The 16,284-nt window shown below is 44.7% G+C and overlaps 1 protein-coding gene across 2 annotated transcripts in view; it reads right to left on the bottom strand.

The window, feature by feature from the left end:
• LOC137427822 (uncharacterized) overlaps nucleotides 1-11,141 on the bottom strand; it is a 28,122-nt gene extending 16,981 nt beyond the window's left edge. The window contains exons 1-3 of one of the 2 annotated variants that reach the window (XM_068117575.2): nucleotides 10,901-11,141; nucleotides 7,050-7,106; nucleotides 5,424-5,480 (exon numbers count right to left, since the gene is read on the bottom strand). In XM_068117575.2, the coding sequence (XP_067973676.1) occupies nucleotides 5,424-5,480; nucleotides 7,050-7,106; nucleotides 10,901-11,072 (286 nt within the window). In that variant the 5' untranslated portion in view covers nucleotides 11,073-11,141. The remainder of the gene's footprint in view (nucleotides 1-5,423; nucleotides 5,481-7,049; nucleotides 7,107-10,900) is intronic. The other variant, XM_078777731.1, reaches the window with a different exon arrangement.
• Between the last annotated feature and the right edge of the window lie 5,143 nt (nucleotides 11,142-16,284).

Below are 16,284 nucleotides of genomic sequence, written 5' to 3'. Positions count from 1 at the left end.
ATACACACACAACAGCTGTACAGAACAGTTGTCAGAGCAGCTGTACACCCAAGGGCACAACAAAGTATGTGGAGTAATCCACTGGCACATCTGTAAAAGTCTCAATATCCCAGTTCTAGAAAACTCATGGAAACATGAACCAAAAGCAATCACTGAAAACAAGGAAGTAATGCTCATGTATGGCCCAATAATCCCATCAAGCGTGAACATAGAAAACAAAGCATTGTGACCTTATATAGTAATGAGGTACAAAAATGGAGACAGCATTGCTGAATGAGGTGTCAGTACCCAGCCATATTGGCCTAACCAGCGCAGCAATCAAGAAAATGACCAAATACCAAGATCTCAAAAATGAAGTGAAAAGATCCTGGAAGCTGAAGAGCGCCAAAATTGTACCAGTGAAAATTGGAGCAATGGGAATGATAAAAAAAGAACCTTACAGATATTTTAAAAACCATTCCTGGGAATATTACCACAAACTAACTGCAATTGGAAACTGTCCGAGGCTCGGTGACGATCCTCAAAAGAGTCATCAGAACAAAACTTTGAGAATAAGAAAACTTCACAAACTGGTCTATGAATCATGATCCCTTACGGAAACGGGGGTGGATACTTCGAGACCTGGAAGGACTCCGTTACACCTTCTGAAACACACATAAGTGGAGAGACCAACCCATGACACACACACACACACACACACACACACACACTTCTTTCATCAAAAGATGAAAAAAGTATAATTTCTCTTGTGGCCCTGGAACCAAACAAATACAGTGACGGGAGTAACAAATACAGTGACGGGAAAAACTATTCACCCCTTACCACATTTAGATGCCACATTTTAGCCACATTTAGATGAATTACGAATTTCGCTCTTTCACGAGCCTCGATCTTGTATACAACAAAAAAAAAAAAATTATGTAGAAACAATTTTTCCAATTGAACTTTTTTATTCATAACTGAGATCAAAGTAAACACAGTTATAGTTGAATGAAGGAGGTTACATGTCAGGAAAACCTGCAAAAACCATGTACAAATCAAAATTCAGTGGTTCCAAAAGTATTCAGCCCCTTAGGTCAGTACTTGTTGGAAGCACTTTTTGCAGCAATGACTGCTATGAGTCTTTTTGGATCGATCTTTACCAGCTTTACACCTTCATATAAAGGGGTGCCAATTTCATTCATACAGCTGCATGAAGAAGTAAGCAAATGTATTTTATTTGCCAGATGTAGGGCGCCCCTTTATCTGAACTTTTCTAGAGCATTACTTGATTCCTCCTAAGAACACAAGGGTAGTACAGCATGCAGAAAAGATTTTTTTTGAATGTCCCTTCTTTTCTATAGTTTTCCACATGGCACATCCCATATAAAGGGGCCGTTTCTATGCCCCTGGCATTTTTCACAAGATACATTTTAAATACGAACAAAATGCATTTGTTCATCATACAAGACTTTATTCAAGACAATGTAAAAGACGTGAAAAAGTAAGGGGAAAAATATTCAACCCAGACAGGATTCGTACCCACAATCCCCAGCTTGGAAGTCTTGTGCTTTATCCATTAGGCCATTGAGCCAGCAGATAGAATTAAAATATATATATTTTAAAGCGGGATAACGTGTGTATATATGTATATTTCTATATATATATATTGTTGCGGATATGAGGATTGTATTTTTTTTTATTGTGTGCTTTATTATTATTATTGTTTATTCTGCGCCTCCTGCCTCCGGAGTTGTGTAAAGGTAAAAAGGGCGTCTCGGTAATTAGTCCATAAAGCATCCACGTCAGCCAATCATAGAATACCCCTGTTCGATAGCTTATATCTTATTATGTGTCTTAGGGTAAGGCTGTGTCTCCCATTAACTTAAATACTCCATTGTACCAAGTGAAATAAGAATAGGTCCCCTTTCATTTAATTTCGATGGCCAACTGCAGTTTGGGCGGTTTTCTCTTCAACCACCATTGGCCACGAGGCAGGGTTGGGGAAGAAAGGCGGGTCCCCACCTCGTCAGAGAGGGGAGGAGTGAGCCAGCCCCACTCGACCAACCATGAACAAGGGGTTTGGCTTGAGAGGGCGGAGAGAGAACGTTTGGGGGAGGTTCGCAAAGGTTGAGGGGCGGGGCCTATATAACCCGCGGCGGGGCGTTCCCCGAGGAGATGAGCTTTGACAGAGTTGAGACAAGGAGGGAGGAGACAAGAGCTGGGTCGAAGGAGATGAGCTTTGACAGAGTTGAGACAAGGAGGGAGGAGACAAGAGCTGGGGCGTCAGAGCTGAGCTGCGTGCTTGAGCCACCGAAACTGCATCTACAGCAGCTTGAGCCACCGAAACTGCATCTACAGCAGCTTGAGCCACCGAAACTGCCTCTACAGCAGCTCGAGCCACCGAAACTGCAGCCACAGCAGCGTGGGGCCTGGACGGCAGTTTGGAGCAGGGCCGCGAAGGAACGGCGGCTGCCCAACGAGCCGATCGTGCTGCAGGACCAGTTGGACCTCCCTATCCTGCCAGCCATCCACCTGCCATCCCTATCATCATTCCCCGTGTAAGTGTGTTCGTAGTCTGTCTTTTGTCTTGTCCCTGGGTAGTAAGTAAGCCTGTTAGATAAGCTAAAGATTTCACTGTGTCACCTGCGTCTCATGTCCCTGTAAATAAACGTGACTGCTTTCTTTTTGCTTATATGTGTGAATAATAATAAACCCAGTTACTCTTCTGTACGTCTTCTTCCTCTTTGCATTCAGTCGCTTTAGAGTTTTCCAGATTGAGCAGCTGCGGCGCGATACGGCCAAAGTTTGGGGTAAATCGGGTTTTAGTTAGGGGAATAACTGTTCGGCCGCGGTTACACCACCGCTCGGTCAAAATAACATCTAATCCGCGGTCCGTAACAATATATATATAAATATAATATACCAGTAGAAGCTAACAAACGAATTTTCAGTCCCCATGTTAAAGTTGCATACAGAGAAACAATCCCATATAAAGGGAGGGGTACTTTGCGCCTCCCTTTGATTATATTCAAGATGATATAAAATACTTCAAAAAGTAAGAAGAAGAAAAATTATTCAACCCAGATGGGACTTGAACCTGCACTCCCCAGCTTGGGAGGCTGATGCCTTATCCATTAGGCCATTAATCCAGCACATTCGATTTGAGTAATAACATTTTGAAGAGTTATAAAGTATGCATATATTTTTATATATATTTAATTTTAAAGCCAAAACGATGGCACTTAGGTGGAATTTGTTTTGAAAGCCATTAACTAGATCTATTGGCTGATGTATATTCCAAGTTTCAGCTTCTAGTTTCAATGTATAGCCCTTGAGATATGAGCGCCAACACATTTTGGGTGGACGGTCGGATGGACAGACAGACACCAACATGATTTCAAGGGTTTTTAAAATAAAACTCAAGAATGCATAAACGGCGTTGCTGAAATTTGGAACATATTACCTCAACGTACAAACCTGCAGCCGATTTTGTCCAGTAGAAGCCGAGAAACATATTTTCAGTCCCTATGTTAAAGCTGCATACAGAGAAACGCTCTCTTATAAAAAGGGAGGGGTGCTTTGCACCTCCCTTTGATTCACATTTTATCTGCATTTTTTAGCTTTATCACTTTGGAGTAGTTTGTGAAGACTCTATATATATTAAGTTTCATTTGAAAGCATCATGAATTAAGCTCAGGTGGCATCAAAATGTGAAAACTTTGGAGGGGGGGTGAATAGTTTTGCAGGCCACTGTATATATCCTTGTAACTGCCCTCACAGTCCATAGAACTCCCACTCCCACCACCCTCCCCCTTCTCCCAAACATGATTCATAGATTCATTTAAAACTTACACTGTGCATGACGGAACCCCATATATGACCTTCCCATTGATGTTAGCAAGCATGAAGGTTTGGTTAGAACGCACCATCTTCGGCCTTTCACAGGCACACATCGCCGGGAGTTTTTGCAATACGGACTGCAATGTATCAACTCTTTGGACAGTTCTCCAACTGCTTCATTGTCGAGAGGCACACTCCTTTGTTGCAGGTACGCTTACAAGTACTTTCAGCTTCTTTAAAAGGTTTTTTTTGTCGTTTCATTCTACAATCCTTTTCTGGGAGGCACGGAAGATGTCTGGCCACCCTGATTTACTTCGTCGTTTGGGTTTCTGCGCTTGTGTGTTGAGAAATCAGGGCAGAAATACATCATTTTGAAAGTTTTGTGTTATCTGGCATTTTAGTCTGATGTGTCACCTTCCTACGCACACCGGCACCTCACTTTTGTCGAGTTGAATCCTTCATACTGCTTTGTACATACTTGTCCCAGAAAATTCTAATATCTGAACTTTTTGTTGTTCATGATGGAGAAAAGGTTGAAAGACATTGGTCATCTTGGACCCTTCCAGTTATCAATTTTTTTGGAGTATGACTTTTTTTCAATCATTAAGCCATGCGGTGCTTTGATTAGAAAATGGTGCTTTTTGTCCATCGCGTCCCGATCCTTGTCATTTTCCTCCTTAAGGCATCTCAAAATAAGCAACAATGCCACATCCAAGGTGGTGACCTTTTGTTTGGAAACAATCCGGTTGATTTGATTGACAATGCTTTGTCGACGTCATACTTCCATAGGGGAGGATGTTGTCCCAATCTGGACTCGTATGAGATGAGAACTAAAACTCAAACAGCAATGACAATGAACATCTCTAAAAGGCTACATGTCAAGAGCTCAATCAATGTCATGTCCGATTGTTTAAAATCACATCGTGATTCTGATGGAATAATGTGCTAAGTACTGTATTATTACCCTCGCCTAAGGAGAGGGTATTGCATTTGAGTCCGTTTGTTTGTCCGCACAGAATAAATATGATTTTCTCTGCAACCATTGGTCCGATTGACAGGAAATTTTCAACATAGGTGCACCTCCTCCTGTATATTTTTTATAATTATTATGATGTCATAGGTCACGCGCTGTGGGCGCCATCTTGGAAAAACCGAAAAAAATTGCACCCCTACATCTCTGAAAGCACTGCATAGAAAAAATTGAGACATGGCTCATTGTAAAGAACTCTCCATGGGGAATAAAATATGTTAATGATGATGTCATAGGTGCCTCTGTTATGACATCATAATTCTACAAGTACAAAACTTCATCAGATCAAGATGAAATTTCTTGAGCGTCATCTCAGGATAAATTGGTGGAGAAAAAAAATTGATGACGTCATCGGACACGTGGTTCGGCCGCCATATTTGTTTTAACACAAAAGCCTTAAAAAACACTGAAAACACATCCTGGCGAGGGTCTGCAATCTCTGATTGCTCTTTCTAGTTATGTTTATATCACTAATTTATCACGCCTAACCAAAGGTTATCACTAATTTCGTATGCATCCTGAACAATTTAATATTTCTAGGTCCGATATCGTATTGTAGTTCTAGACATACCTTGTGAAGAACAATGATCAAAAGGTTCCAGTTTCACCTTCAGCTGACCGTAAACATCTGCAGCACCATAAACCATGACATGAGAAAAGTAAGAAACTGTCACAAAACACAAGGTTCTCTGATAAATTGATGTTCAACCAGAACAATGGCATATTCCACACACGAGAATTCACCGACACACCACCACGGCACAGTTGACCCCACGGTAAAACGAGATTCCTCTTCCTCAGGTTCCACTTTGTCATTGAAATGGACCACTCATGAACCATTTCCACTTGTCCCCTTTTTACTCTACTCAACTTTTGAAATCAACATCTAGCCTAAACAAACATTACAGTCATATATAAAAATAAGTGATAACCATGCACTGAACAAAATAAACGACCGAACAATCACTTGTAAAGCCCCAGTCACACCGGGCCTGCGACCAGGTTACGACCTAGCTGCGACCGAAAATTTTGTGAATCGTGGGCAAATCGTAGAAAGAGCGCGCGACTGGTCGCAGAGGTCGTGGGTGATCGCCAGAGCAAAATCAGTCGCAGCAAGGTCGATGGTCATGATCAAAACTTCTGACCTGCGATTCCAAATCGTAAGAGGTTGCAGACAGGTCTTACATGGTCGTACCACCAGTCGCGCATGGACACACCACCAGTCGTGTATGATCGCGGGTCAAGTAGTCGCACGATTGGTCGTGCTACTGGTCCTGCCACCTGACGATTGGTGGTGCCACCTGTCGTTCAACCTCATGATCGGTAGTGCGAGCGTTTGCAGGTCGCCACGATTGATTGGCCGAGCGGTCGCAAGTCGCCACGATTGACCGTACGATTGGTCGCTGATCGCCATCACTATTCGCACGATTACCTACGATTGATCTTGCGATTGATCTTCTCCAATCGTTGGTGATTGCACAACCACACGTACCACCAATCGTACGATGACCCCTAAGACCAATCGCTGTTTGCGATCACAAATGGAGAGCGGAGCAAACATTGACGATTGGTCCTACCTCGGCCAGATTGCCATCAATCGCACGATCCAGAAATCGTACGATCAAGTGTGACTGAGGCCTAAAGAATCATTGTAACAGGGTCAAAAAGACAATTTGCATGGGGATTAATTTGGAGGCATTTATTCAATTTAACATCAGTGGGTGACCTTTTATGGTGGGTGACAAGAACCGTTAAGATCCAATCATGACAAAATTGACAACAGACGTAATATTGCACCTTTCCTTGTTTCCAGGATCTTTAGGCCCAAACTGTTAATATTTTGCACTCTCTGTCTCATTTTCAATCATGACACCACCTGTTCTCCTCAATATGCTGCACACCTGGCCTGGAGTTGACTTGGGATGGCCCATTGCAAAATAGTTTGTTCCTACGACAAAAGTATATCGGGCTAATTTGGCTTGATTGCTGCACATTTACTACTTTGCATTTTGAGTAAAATATGTACATGTATGTTTGAAAATATGTTTGAAATTCCGAACATGTTTGAAATTTAGCGGAAGGCAAGCCAAAGATGGATAAAAAAACAAACAAACATTTAAATATAAGTAAAAACCCATCACAATTCCGATTACTTTGAACTTAACTTGTACTGTACTATGTTATTTTGGATTATTACCTTGTGAGGGAGAATCATTTGGAGGTACAGGTTCGACCTTCACCACTACAATGGGATCTGCAGGGAAACAAAACATGCTTCAAACAAAGCACAAGGTATTATCGAACACAATCACAACTATAAGGGCACTCGATAGAGCGCATACCTCCAAAAGGCTGAACAGTTTACGTTTTGTGGCCCACTGATAGGTCGGATTTGGATCCGGACCCCCAAAATATAATCAGCTTGTTCTGGTCGCCAAACTAACCCTGGTGTTGGGCTAGCGGCTAGGGTGCCGGCTTAGAATCCTAGGATCCTGGGTTCGAATCCCTGTCGATCGCTGAATTAACGCCAGGGGGGTTGACTCAGCCTGTCATCCTTCCGAGGTCGGCAAATTGAGTACCAGTTCACTGGTAATTCCCTGTTTGTCGTTAAAGGCGGCAAAAAGGGTTGGCGTCAGGAAGGGCATCCGGCCGTAAAACATTGCTTCAAAAAGGGGACCAAAAAAAACAACAACAACCACGGTTCCCGAAAAAGGCCAACCCCCGCTTTGCGGGGAAAAATGGCCTCTAAAGGTGGTTTTTTTTTTGGTTTTTTTTCTCGTCGCCAAACCAACTCATCCACCAAGATTCGTCTGAATCCGACCACAACTTTTGGAAGTATCATGCAATTATTGTTTTTGGCCCCATCTCTCAATGGTGAAGAATCACTTTAAAAATTAAAAAATTCATGCATCCGGATCCAGATCTTCACCAAAATGGAAGCCATTCATCATTGTCACATACCCAAACTCTCCACGAAATGTAGTCTGAATTTGTGCACAACTTTGAGATATCATGTTCACAGACAAACAAGTAAACAGACAAACAAACAATAAATATGTCATGCATAGCACAATACTAGCAAAGTCCCGAAAATAAGTTGTTGACCTTTGGCCTGTGTTGACCTTATGGTCTATGTTGACCTCAAAATAATTGGTGGTTGAATTGAGTGACATGATATGTAAATTCCAAGTCAATCCTATGAAAATTGAGAATTTTAGAAAATTGCACCTGAAGAACTTTTGTTGGGCGTTTGCCTATGTTGTGCTTTTGGCCTATGCTGACCTTTTGGCCGATGTTGACCTCAAGGATAATTTGTGGTTGAATTCAGTGGTCTGATATGTAAACCCTCTTCAAATTTCAAGTCAATCGGATGCACAGTGATGATTTTAGAAATCCGATAGAGTTGGTGACCTTTGGCCTATGTTGACATTTGATCTCCAAATCAAGAGGCCTCTTCCTAATGAACAACTCTACAATTTTGTGAAGTGATCAATTTTGGCTGGCGGACTTCCTCTCTCGTCATAGTCAACGTGTGGCCCTGAATGGGTTTCTCTCATCTCCTCTTCCTGTTCAAGCTGGAGTTCCCCAAGGCAGTGTTCTGGGCCCTGTGCTATTTCTGGTCTTCATCAATGATCTCTCTGACTCTCTTGAAAATCCTCTCTATCTCTTTGCTGATGACTCTACTCTCTGTCGCTCCATTCCTCATCCCTCAGATCGACAGTCTGCAGCCTCCTCACTCTCTGCAGACCTGGACAAAATCACAGACTGGGCAAACAAGTGGAACATGTCTTTCAATCCTGACAAATCTCACACTCTTACGATGTCTCTCCGAAAAGACCGACTGGACAACCCTCCCATCCACTTTCTGAATAATCCTCTCCAAGAAGTTCTGGCACTCAAGCTTTTGGGCCTCACTATCTGCCATGATCTTTCCTGGGAAAACCACATTTCAAATTTGGCCTCCAAAGCCAGTCGCCGACTGGGCATCCTCCGTCGTGCGAAGTCCTTCCTTGGCACACCTGAGCTCCTCACCACATACAAGGCTTTCATCCACAGCTTAATGGAATACTGCTCTCCCCTCTAGGCTGGTGCTCCTGCCTCACACCAAGCTCGTCTTCACGCTTTTGAAACCAAAGCGTTCAGAATCATTGGAATCTCCCGCGATGAAGCTAACTCCAAGGGCCTTTCACTCACTCACCACAGGCAGGTTGGTGGTCTTTCCGTCTTCTACCGACTACTCTCCGGCCTTTCCCCCCCAGCTCTCTCTGGGCTCTGTCCCCCAAATATTCCTACAGGTCGCACAAGATCTGCCTGCAACCCTCTTATGGTTAAACTGCCAAAATCAAGACTCTCTGCTCATCTTCACTCCTCTTTTCTCCCGCCTGGAACAAACTCCCTCACTCTCTTCAATCCTACTCCTCCCTCCAGGTCTTTAAAACAGCTGTTCACCACCATCTCTTATCTTCCCCCATCGAAAACCTTGATCTTTTCTACCCCCGCTAATTTCACCCCAAATCCACTTTTTTTGAAATACCAACTTCTTTCCTGGAAGTCCTTGGTGTCCTTGTATTTTATACTTCTCCCACCCCCCCCCCCCCCCCGCCCCACCCCCTTCCCACGCCTCCTCCCCCCAAGCCCTCTCCCTCCCACACATCTCCCGATGTCCCTGCTCTCAAATGTTGTTTGTGTGCTTCCCCTTCTCTCCCCATCTTGTCTACCGCTCCCTCTTTTTATATATTTTGTTTGTCTGTTTGATTTGTTTGTGTGATAAATGTTAGCTCTTTCACGAGCCTCGATTCTGTATACAAAAAAAAAGAAAAAAGAAAAAAAAACTGTTGTGTTGATCGGTTTAAAATTATGAACTGTAGGCGAGTGACAAACAGACAGACAAAATAACAAACTCAACCGACCAGTATACTTGAAAAATCTTCGATTTTGCAAGTAACAACCAAAAAACAAACAAACAAGAAGACGTCATGCAGAGCATGATACTTGCAAAATCCACCCACACCCCCCAAAAAAAGGTTGCCATTGATCCATCAAATTGTCAATTTCATCAAGATTAAAATTGACGGTCTTGATCAAAGCTCGGGTCAATGGGATGAAAATGGATGGTTTTTCAGATGAAAATTAATGACTTTAGAAGTCTGACCTAGAGTTTACCTTTGACCTTTTGACCTCAAAAATACTTGGTTTCCCAATTCAGTGAGGCACTATGCAAATGCTGTTTGATTACCAAGTCAATCGGATGAAAATTGATGATTTTTCCGATTAAAATTGATGATTTTGGCAGTTTGACCTAGTTTTGACCTTTGACATTTTGACCTTAAAAATATTTGGTGTGCCAATTCAACGAGGCACTCTACAATTGTAACTTTCAAGTCAATCGGATGAAAAGTGACGATTTTTCAGATGAAAATTGATGATTTTAGAAGCTTGACCTAGAGTTTACCGACCTCAAAAATACTTGTCTTCCCAATTCAGTGATTAACTATGCAAATGCTGTTAAGTTTTCAAGTCAATCGGATGAAAATTGATGATTTTGGAAGTTTGACCTTGAGTTGACATTTGACCTTTTGACCTCAAAAATAGTTGGTTTCCCAATTTAGTGACTCAATCTGCAAATGCTGTTGAGCTTTCAAGTCAATCGGATGAAAAATTACGATTTTTGGAAATTTGACCTCAAGTTGACCTTTGACCTCAAAATGAATAGGCTTCTTCCTTATGACCAACTCTACCATCTGATGAAGTTTTGTGACGATCGGTTTAAAATTGTGATCTGTGGGCGATTGATAGACAAACAAAAGTGAAAACCGAGTGCTCCCTTTCGGTGCCATGCGATGACGTCATGCAGTGCCTGGAGAGGGAACAGGAAAGGAGGAGCGGTGCACAATACTCGAACCTCCTGTACTTATTGCGTTGTGTTTGCTACGAGGTTATTTCCTTCCTTCCAAGTGGGTGCTCTGCTCAATTTCGTATCCTCCGTGCGTACATAAGAAATAGATCACCCATGAAAGAATTGTTAACAAGCACGAGGAAACTCCATACCTGGTCCCTGGTCCTTGACGTCATCTCCATCACGAAGGTTCTGAACGTCCAGGATCCTGAACCCACAGATCCCAGCATCTCCTCCCGGACGTCCTCTGTTCCCTCCATCATCGCCCGACTTGTAGTCCGAGGAGCTCGGATCGTGGGCGCAGCTCGAGGGGTCTTGGTCCATGACACTCACTACGAGGGAACACCACGTTCGGTTCCACCTCGTCGTCTCCACGTGTATCGCTGATCCGGAAGTACACTGTACAAAACAAGTTTAACGTTCCTTTGATTAATCGGAATCGGTCGAATTTTAAAAGAAAACCCAAGATTCTTGTTCCGTTACCAAGTCGCTTGATATTACTTAGTCAGTTTCCAAGCTTGCCGTTCCGCAGCAACCGCTTTGCAAGCAGCTCGGCGAGCGGTGAAGAGACAGTGGTTCACTCCGTACGTAATAGATGAACCATCTGTGTTGTTTCACTGACGTCACATGAAGACCAAGTCAGATATTGCTGGAACAACAAAGGGAAAGAAAGGCTCCTTTCCGAATCCAGAAGAGATAAAAGTCTCGCAATGCTCACGAAGACAAGCGCAGGTACAGGAGCGTCAGGAAGAGTCGTGTCTGTTTGTTGTGGGGTATACAGATGACTGTAGATCTAGGCACAGGCATCAAGAACGACAGAGATATATTCAATTAATAATTTTTTTTTTTTTTTGTATACAAGATCGAGGTTCGTGCAAGAGCTAACATCAATCACAAAAAAAACAAACGGGCACACAAAACATACAATAAAGGGAGTGGGAGACAAGATGGGGAGAGAGAGGGAAGCACACAAGTACAACAGCAGAGAACAGGGACATTGGGAGATCTGTGGGGAGAGGGCTTGGGGGGAGGAGGCATGGGAAGGGGTGGGGGGGAGGAGGCATGGGAAGGGGTGGGGGGGAGGAGGCATGGGAAGGGGGGGGGGGAGAAGTATCAAACGCATCGACACTGCTAGAACTTCCAGGAAAGAAGTCGGTATTTCAAAAACAAAAAGTGGATTTGGGGTGAATTAACGGGGGTAGAAAAGATCAAGGTTTTGGATGGGGGAAGATAAGAGATGGTGGTGAACAGCTGTTTTAAAGACCTGGAGGGAGGAGTGGAATTGAAGAGAGTGAGGGAGTTTGTTCCAGAGGCGGGAGTAAAGAAGAATGAAGGAGTGAAGTTTCCGCTCTCTCTGTACTTGGATATGTAAATTAAGGTAGTGTATAAGATTGCATTAAGGGCGCTAAACTTACAGATTTTTTTAAAGGCGTAGCAATCCCGTATGGAACAGCGTTTGTCTGTCCGTCCGGTGTATATATATATATATATTGCCGCGGTTTTGAGATTGGCACATTGAAGTCATTAAAGGTTAAAGGTTTGCCCCCCATAGTTAGTCACACGAGCAACATATAGGCCCATTTGTAGTATAGTTATGTCTTAGTATGTGGAAGAAAAGGCCATTTCCCCTCTTAGTACCTGCGTTGTGTAAAAACAGGAGAATAGGCCCTACATTCATTTTGCTCCAACCTCCATTCTACCTCTATGGGCGCAATCCATCCCACGCCCCATTTGGCTGTCCACTAGTCGAGTAACACGAGGTAGGCCTCGAAAGGTGCAGGAGGGTTGAGCTCGGTGCGGCAGCAGTGGGGGTGGTAAGAATGAACCAGCCAATCAGAGCTTGAGCCGCATGGCGTGAGAGGGCGTGGGGAAGAGAGTCTGGTGAGTTCCAGAAGGTTCGCGGGGCGGGTCTATATAAGCCCATATGAAAAGCCCTCGAAAGGACTTGACTTGCACCAGTGGCGCGATAGGACTTGAGGAGAAAGGACTGTGCCAGAGAATTTGCATCACTCGCCGATTGTTGAACTTTGACCCTCGCAATAGAACGTGCGCGCCAGGGGATAGAGGAAGAGGCGTTGGCCGTACATGTATGCGGGCGCAGCCAGATGCACCGGTAACGAAGATAGCGCATTTCGGCCACGCGAGTGAACGCAGCCATAACTGTATACAAGATCGAGGTTCGTGTAAGAGCTAACATCAATCACAAAAAAAACAAACGGGCACACAAAACATACAATAAATGAATAAAGGAATAATAAGTGAATAAGCAAGTGAATAACCGCCAGTCGCACCAAAGTCCGCCCTATACCGTTCGCCCCGAGATTACCCGTTTTGTTCGAGCGACACGATACGCGGTCCTGCTTTCGCCTAGCTCCATCTTCGTTGGACGTGCCGGGGACCGTGGAGAGTGAGACGGAGCCGAGCCTGTACGACCACCGCGGAGCTGGTGAACATCATCCTGCTCATCAGCAATCCCCGTGTGAGTGTGTGTGTGAGACGGGCCCATTTGTCCTGGGGTATTAAGAGTAAGACTGTTAAGGATTTCCCTGTGTCTCTTCGTCCTGAGCTGTAAATACGTGCAATCATAATTAAACATATTTGTTCTTCTTTTCCTTTCCAATCGAAACGCCTTTGTGATTTCTCCATTGACTAAGTGTGGTACGAATAAGATCGCTCCAATCGGGTATAGTAACTAATAATAGCGCAGATCACGTGTACGCAAACCGCTCAGCGTATCACCATCACACATGGTTCGTGCGAGGCTTATTTCCTCGCTTCCAGGGCAGCGCTAGTACTTAGGTAACAGCGAATTTGGTCCTGAAACCCTATTTAGCGCTGTCCGGAAGGGACGTAATAGGTCTCGGGTCATGCCAGGTCAGTAAAGACAAGGGGATTAATCCCCCCTTGATAAGGGGAGAAGGCCGGCGACAGATCCACAACAATTGGTAGTCAGGAGAGGGCATTTGGAACCTGGGACGAAATTTGTTAGACCTAATTTTGGACACCAATTGTACATATTGGCCGCAACAATTGGTGTCAGGAGTTTGGATTAGGACCCGAAGTGCGCTTAATGCACTCAAATTACGAGCGACCGAAATTTAGTTGTAAAATCCAAAAATTAAATTCGTGCCATGGCTAGGCAAAGCGGTCGAATGCCGGTGAGGGTAGAAGAGGAGGTAGATAATAATAATAATAATTCATTTATTTTGTATAGCGCTTTTCATGAAGCCCAAAGGCGCTTTGACAGAGTGCAAAACATAATGCATAACAAAACATGAAAACAACCATTGCAAAAAGACAAGAATCAATAGGGAAATATTTAAAGCAAAAGGAGGGAGAAGGAGAAGTGATAGTCAGGGGTTAAATGCTGTGGGTTGAATGTTGAATGCAGTGCTGAACAGGTGGGTCTTGAGTGATGTTTTGAATGTGGTGAGTGAGGAGGAGTCTCTGATGGTGTGAGGTAGTGAGTTCCAGAGGGTGGGAGCAGCGATGGAGAAGGCCCTGTCCCCCCAGGATCTGAATTTGGTCCGGATGGGGGGGGGGGTCAGGAGGTTGGTACCAGCAGAGCGGAGGTTGCGGGTGGGAGTGTGTCTGGAGAGGAGGTCAGCCAGGTAGGATGGGGCCAGGTTATGGAGGGCTTTGTAGGTCAAGAGGAGGATTTTGTACTGGATTCTCTGGGAGATGGGGAGCCAGTGAAGCTTGTAAAGGACGGGGGTGATGTGGTCACGGGTCCGGGAATGGGTGAGTAGACGGGCAGCGGAGTTCTGAATGTATTGGAGTTTATTGGTGATTGTTGAGGGTGAACCATAGAGGAGGCTATTGCAGTAGTCCAGATGGGAGGTGATGAAGGCGTGGATGAGGGTTTCTGCAGCCGTGGAGGAGAGGGATGAGCGGAGACGGGCGATGTTTTTCAGGTGAAAGAAGGCTGTCTTTGTGATCTGTTTAGTGTATTTGTCGAAGGAGAGGGTTTGGTCAAAGATGACGCAAAGATTCCGGATGAGAGGGGAGGTGGATACTGGGATACTATCGATGTTGAGGGCAAAGTTATGGGTGGATTTTGTGAGCATTTTTGGGCCAATGATGATTATTTCAGATTTATCACAGTTAAGTTTGAGGAAGTTGATTTGAAGCCAGGATTTTATTTCAGAGATGCAGTTTGTCAGGATAGAGTGGGTGTCGGTGGAGACGGACTTGGTGGAGATGAAAAGCTGGATGTCATCGGCGAAGCAGTGGAATTGGAGACCATGACGGCGGATTAAGTGACCGAGGGGGGACAGGTAAAGGATGAAGAGGAGGGGGCCAAGAACTGAACCTTGGGGGACACCTTGGGGGAGGGGAGCAGTGGGAGATTTGCAGTTATTGATGGAGATGAACTGGCGTCTGTCAGAGAGGTATGATTTAATCCAAGAGAGGGCAGTGCCGGTAACGTTAAAGGTGGATTCAAGTCGGGTGAGGAGGATGGTGTGATCGATGGTGTCAAAGGCAGCGCTGAGGTCGAGGAGGACGAGAATGTTGAGGTTGCCAGCGTCAGAGGAGAGGAGAAGGTCGTTGGTGATTTTGAGGAGAGCAGTTTCAGTACTGTGGTTGGAGCGGATCCGGATTGGAATGTTTCATACAGGTTATTGGCAGAGAGGTGATGTTTGAGTTGAGTGGCTACAGCGCGTTCCAAAACATTCGACAGAAAGGGTAGGTTGGAGATGGGTCTGAAGTTGTTTAGGGTGTCAGGGTTTAGACCAGGTTTTTTTAGAATGGGGGTAACAGCAGCAATTTTGAGGGATGGTGGGACGATGCCTGTAGACAGGGAGGAGTTTATTGTTGCAATGATAAGTGGAGAGAGAGCAGGGAGGGAGGCCTTGACAAAGCTGGAGGGGATGGGGTCAAGAGTGCAGGTGGCAGTTTTCATTCCTATGAGGAGTTCAGAGAGGTCAGTAGGGGAGACCGGGGAGAATTGAGACAGGGGAAGGCAGGATAAGGGGGGGGCAGGTGGTTGGAGGGGGAGCGGGTGCGGCGGTGGTCAAGCTGTTGTAGATGTTGTCAATTTTGCGTTGGAAGAAAGAAAGGAAGGAGATGCAGTTGTCTACTGTGAATGACTGGGTGGTGCTGTTCAGGGGGCGGAGGAGTTTGTTTATTGTCGAGAAGAGTGCTTTTGGGTTTCCGGAGCCAGAGTGGATAATTTGAGAGTAGTAGGCGGAGCGGGCGTGGGAGAGGGCATCTTTGTAGTGTTGTAGGTGGTCCTTGTAGGCTTGGGAGTGAACTGTGAGACCTGTTTTATTGCGGAGTCTTTCAAGTTGGCGAGCACGAGTTTTCATCAGGCGGAGTTCAGGGGTAAACCAGGGAGCAGAATGGGTGAAAGAAACTGTTTTGGTTTTTACAGGCGCAAGCTGGTCAAGGCAGGAGGAGAGAGTGTGGTTGTAGTAGTCAGTGAGGTCGGAAGGTGTGTGGAGGTCAATGAAGGGAGAAGTGGACATTTTTTCAGAGAGGGTGGATGAGAATGAGGTAGGTGAAAGAGCGTTTAGCTTACGGAAGTTGATCGTGC

Source organism: Myxine glutinosa, chromosome 5 (assembly GCF_964187855.1).
Source record: "Myxine glutinosa chromosome 5, kmMyxGlut1.1, whole genome shotgun sequence".
Taxonomy (NCBI): Eukaryota; Metazoa; Chordata; class Myxini; order Myxiniformes; family Myxinidae; genus Myxine; species Myxine glutinosa.
Note: the sequence above shows the minus strand (reverse complement) of the source record. Positions and strands in the feature narration are given on the sequence as shown.